This window comes from Adiantum capillus-veneris, chromosome 12 (genome assembly GCF_014529385.1).
Source record: "Adiantum capillus-veneris isolate H3 chromosome 12, ASM1452938v2, whole genome shotgun sequence".
Taxonomy (NCBI): domain Eukaryota; kingdom Viridiplantae; phylum Streptophyta; class Polypodiopsida; order Polypodiales; family Pteridaceae; genus Adiantum; species Adiantum capillus-veneris.
Window position 1 is genome coordinate 50,038,796 of NC_140942.1, and position 6,000 is coordinate 50,044,795.

Below are 6,000 nucleotides of genomic sequence, written 5' to 3' on the forward strand. Positions count from 1 at the left end.
ACACATGCACCCACCCACACACACACACACCCACCCACACCCACCCACACCCACACACGCACACGCACACACACGCGTGCACACACACACACACACACACACACACACACACACACACACGCCCGCACGCACGCCCGCACGCCCACCCACCCACACCCGCACACGCACACACACGCACCCACACACACACACACACACACACACACACACACACACACACACACACACACACACACACACACACACACACACACACACACACACACACACACACTTACTTAAATATGTGTATATGTGTGTGCGCGCGTGTGCGTGTGCGTCTATAGACTCATTTGTGCACATACATGTCAACAATGACAATTCTCGCTTTCAAGCTCCATGGTTTTGATTCAGCATGCTTCTATGTCTCTGCAGCTTCATCTTTTCAATAGGCATTCTTTATGAAGTAAACAAGCTATCTGCTACAGTGCATCAAAAGGCAGAAGTGAAAAAGAAGGCATCATGAGGCTATCATTCCAGGTTGGTGCTTCCCAAGCTAATTTTCTACAGAAGCTTGAAAGCTCTTTTGGTGAGCTTCATATAGAGACTTGAAAGCTTTAAGGTAATTTTGTCTGGATGCTGAAGGGCTCTCGATAAGAGTCTTTTTCAGAGAAGTGTCGTAGTAGGTAATCTGGCTAAGAATCATGCTTGTGGGCTTTGCTGATAAGCGAGTCCTGGGGAAATTTACCATTTTTCTATCATGCACAAACATCTTCTAGTATCAGGCTGAGTATACTGGCAAGGGATGAATCAAATCTTCCGGAGAGGGAGAGGTGTCAGGATGGGATCAATGAATCCCTTGGTGCAAAAAGAGTTGCTGTATGAGTGAGCGGGCAATGGTTTGCTTAGATGTCTCTTGCAGATCCTAAAAAATTTGGATTACTCGATTGTTGGAAGTTAAGGATTTTTTGTGGTTATTAACTCATAGATTGCTGGAAACTCCTTTCAACATGTGCTACATTGTGCATTGGACAACGGCACTTCATCATGCTCATTGGGTTTGATCTATATCTTGTGATTAAGAGTATCAACTCATGCCTATGTTTGCTTGTATTGATTAACATCGTTTAGCTGGTTTCAATTGTATTTTAAAGAACTTTGTAAGGTTGACAGACTATAATGATTGTTAGGATGAGCTTTCAACTTGGCTGAGCACTTTCAACTTTCAGCTACTTTTCACAAGAGGTGAAGAAACAACCTTAAAGCTGTTCTCATTTCAATTCGTCTATTTATTTCATAAAGCCTCTAGTCCAGAGTGATGGTTAGCTCTCGCACAATGAGGGAATAGAGGTAGGGTTGGATGAAAAATATTTCAAAGGTAGACATCAAAATGCTTCTCAAGAAATGCACCTCATGTAAAACTTGCAACGTGCCATCGTGTTAAGTATATTTGGCTCATGGAGAGTTCCATTTTGATAATTTAAAGTCAATTTAGCCCAATTGGTTTTAGGTGTCTGTCTACATTATTGCCCAGTTGAAATTGTTAGTTTAAAGTTAAGTTGTGAAGTATCAACTTGCTTATTTGGAATTAGCAACTCTTGGAGCTCACATTTTGAGAGTTACGAACTCTCAAAGCTTTGGTCATGGAGTGTACCATCTTCTTTTTTCCTTTATGCTTTTTTTCTACTAAAATCGTTTGTGTTGTGTGAGTACTCTTTTACATAGATTTGCAGGTCTATGCATGTTAATTTGTCGCATTTTTTTAATGCTCGCTTGTAGTGTGTGTGTAGGTAGGTAACAAGAGACTACATACGAGTTGTGTAATTATGGTTGGTAGTAGCAGTGCTGCCTATACATGACACAATTGTATTCATTCCTTAAGCTCTTTCTCAAAACAAGCATCTACCCTAATTCACGGGTGTGTGCTTCGAGAGAGTTTGTGCAAAGGTCAGTAGCAAGAGTATGTATAGCTTGTGTGATTATTGTTGGGAGTGTTAAAGTTGCCCAAACATGATAGTGCTATATTTTCCTCCTCTCTCAAATTCCCCATCTACAACACTGTCATTCTTTGTGAGATGCTACAGTGCTTCTAGAGTGAGTGCATAGGTATGTAGGAAGATAGTATGTAAAGGTTGTGTGATTATTGTTGGGAGTGTTAAGTTACCTAAACATGAAACCGATATATTTTCCTCTTCCAAATTCTTCATCCACAAAGTTCTTTGTGAGATGCTACCATGCCTCCACACAATTGACAATGTCTTGTCCTCATCTAGCTGGCATCTAGACCTCATTTTTTACTAATATAGGCTTAGTCAATGCTAACTCAATACCAAAATAGAACTATTTTTGATTTTGCACTAACCATTCACTAATTTCCTTACATATCATCAACTCACATAGACATTAGCATAATAAAGGCATTTTAATAGATCTTTAAGGTCTCTTGGGATAGTTTCCTACGATGTTAAATTTCTCCTTCTCTCTCTCTCTCTCTCTCTCTCTCTCTCTCTCTCTCTCACACACACACACACACACACACACACACACACACACACACACACACACACACACACACACACACACACACACACACACACACACACACACACACACAGAGCTACCCCTTGGGTTGAAGCGCCACCATTGAGAAGCTCAAGCTCTGAGCTATCTCCTACTTCATTGTCGGCGAGCAAGCTATTGCGTTGAAGCTCTTGAGGCTATGAACCACACTGTTGTAGTTGTCCAATCTGATTCCAATTGAAGAACATGCGTTCGTGTGGAATGTGTGCATAAGTGAAGAAGGAGAAGAACAAGCAGACAGAGTGGGTGGAGCACCTCTCAAATCGAGTGTGAGAGAGCCACTTATTCTATGTCTATCAAGAATAAGATATCATGTGTATATAGTGGCGGCTAGCCTCTAGCTTGTGTTTGGCTCAAGGAAGAAACTCCACCTTTACCCTAACATAAAGGGAGAGTGGGATAAAGAGGGTCTTGTGGTCCCTACCTACTTTCAAAAGAAGGGGGTGTGCTACTTTTGGCCTTGCTCTCTCTCAAACAACATAGAAATTGGTGAAGAATCTTCCTCCTCATAGGTTTTTGGCTAAACATTGGTTTTTGTGGTCTTTGAGGTTAGCTTTCTAGTGTCTACCCTCTTAAAGCTTTGGACAATGATCAAAACCATTTGAATTTTGCTAAGCGTTACTGGTTAAAAGCTCTACTAGGACATTGGAGTGATTGGTAGCTTTTAAACTTAATGATTTTTTGCACTATCTCTTTATATTAAACCTTATGAATCTTTACAATAGCCATTTCTTGATGATGGTATGAAAGCTAGCTTGTTTGGCTTTAAATTTATATAGTTAGCACTTTTTCATGCCTTTTTGGTAGCGACACCATTATATGATAGTTGGAAAAGTCACTGACTCTAAAATTCTTAAAGTCGTGTAAAATTTTTTACCTTGTCTTTACTAATCAAATTGTGCTCATCAAAGGGCTTTCAATTTTTGCAACCTAAAACAATGGTAGGCATTGAGAAATCTGATAGTACCTCGACCTTATCTTACTAGTGTCTTAGGACTTGAGATTGGAAATTTGTTGTATACATGCACCAATTTGTTCATGATTTGTGAATTATGGCCTTCCTTTGATATATTTTTTTTCACATGAAAAAGAAAAGGCTAATCCTATCTAAAATTATACCTTGTCTTGTAGATGCTAAGAATTTGGTAAAGTTGTATCCTTGCTTCCCATATCTCTCTCCACCCCGAGTCATCAATCAGAAGGATTGCTATGCTCCCTTCTTGAAGCTATGCTTCTTGCTGACTTAGAATTTGGGCCGATTCTATAAAGCACAAATGGAGAGTCTCACTGATTGAGGGTTGCTGATTGGAATTCTGCTTTCAACCTATTTAACACTGGGTGAAGGACACTCTTCTCCCTCACTTAGCCTTGCTCTGCATATTACTTCTCTGAGAGAAGGGCGTTGTTGGGTTTGTTGATTTGCATACTTTGAGATGGATTTGGTTGAGAAAAGAGACGCTTTGCAGGTTGGTGCTGAGATCACTTTAATGGTTTCTTATTGATTTAAGTTAATCATTTCGGATTATTGTGCTGAATGATATACTAGCGAGGAACATCTGCTTTTTTAATGCAGGATACAACCTGATGATTTCTTTGTAACTAAGCATGCATAATACTTTTGTGATTGTATTGATCAACCTCTAATGATTTACTGTTGCGTTAAGGTTTTCTAATGCTATAATATCAATATTGATAGCTTATATCGATTTTATTACTGCGACAATAGTATATATAACTGATGGGTTGCTTTGAACCGAAAAAATCCTACTTATTTCTTATTATTTTGTGTGTGCGATGTGGATCTGATTAAATATAGGGGTATCTTTTATTTTTGCACTTATAAGATGATAATTGATATAAATGAACTCCTTTTTTGATGTTATGCCGTTGCCTAACTCTGGTCCTATGAACCTTGAGATTGATCGAGCAATATGCTCCTTCTCAAGGTCTTCTCTTTGGGAAAATTTTAAAGGTTTTTTTTACTTGGTTTAGTGATCATTAATCCTTGCTACTCAATGCAATAATATTAAATCTTGGGGAGTATCAATCCTTAAAAAAAGGGGGGTGGGATGACCTCTTGTTTTTTTGAAATGACTGATATATTTAGGATATTTTGCTGCATAAATATTTTGAGATTATAGCCGAGCTGGCTACTCTTGACTTGAAATGGATGATTTTAGTGTATTGATTGGGGTATGATATAGTTCAAGTCTAGCAAATGGTTACAAGTGTTGCTACTTGCCTTGCGAAACAAGAACCTTTTATGATATAAGTCATAGTCATAGCAAATACTGATCCGGCATGGATATATATCAAGAAACTCTGGTTAAATCAAGTAAGTGGCTCTTATTGGGGGAATAAAACGTTTGTGGTTAACTCTTAAAAATAAGGCTTGAAAGATTGGTGGAGTTATTGGATTACTTGGGTAACTCATAAGCTTTCTCTTTAACATTGCTAGAAACAAAATTTTCCCTCTCTGAAATTATGAAGCGTTCAAGAAGGGATGATTGTACTGAACCCTAATTCTACTTTTGTGAAAGAATAACTGAACCCTATTTCTACTTTTGTGAAAGAATATTGTTCAAAACACTTGCTGCAATTAGGGTATTCTGATGAACATAAAGTGGGTTTCTTAACAAGTGCTACATCAAGATTAAAATACATCCTTATTTTAAGCAAAAAAGAAACCTTAAAGGGTTCTTACAACACTTGGATTAGAAGGGATGGTGGCCTTTTGATCACACTAAAAAATTGGCAAAATTCACTTCTCTAGGTTTCTCTACTTGCTTTTGAAATAGTCCAAAAATTATAATTGAAACCAATAACTAAAGTTCTGTTTAAACACTTGAAATTTAAGCTTTGATAACACTTGGATCAGAAGGGGTGATGGCCTTTTGATCACTAGAAAAAATGTTAGCATTTTACGATTACTAATATTTAGCAAGGATGGTAAGTTTAAGTTAAGCAGGTTTTAAGTAGGACATGGATAACAATTGATGCATTCGTTGACACCTGTAATACGTATTCAAGGCTAACAAATTTGTTTTTGGCTTAGCTACTATTCGGCACTGAAGAACCTGACCTCCTTTACTTTAGAACCATTTTTTTACTATCGCATGTATAAAAGCACTAGAATGATGCTTCATTCTCACTTTGATGTACAAAATTGAATCTAACACTGAGTTGTTTTTGTGCTAATCTCTATCCTTTGTCTAAAGCCATCTCTGTTTTGAACTTTTATGTTCTTTTGTGTATAAGTATAAGTTTAATACAACAACAACAACAACAACAACAACAACAACAACAACAACACACACACACACACACACACACACACACACACACACACACACACACACACACACACACACACTCTTACAAAGACAAGACAATCTATTCTTATCTTCAGCCTACCACACAAGCTCTTCTTAAAGCAAGTCA

The 6,000-nt window shown here is 38.0% G+C and overlaps 1 protein-coding gene across 1 annotated transcript in view; it reads left to right on the forward strand.

Moving 5' to 3' along the window:
- Positions 1–614, forward strand: part of LOC147445725 (keratinocyte-associated-like protein) — a 36,777-nt gene extending 36,163 nt beyond the window's left edge. The window contains exon 5 of the mRNA XM_086525164.1: positions 415–614. Within this exon, the coding sequence (XP_086381290.1) occupies positions 415–505 (91 nt within the window). The 3' untranslated portion in view covers positions 506–614. The remainder of the gene's footprint in view (positions 1–414) is intronic.
- Positions 615–6,000: the final 5,386 nt, after the last annotated feature.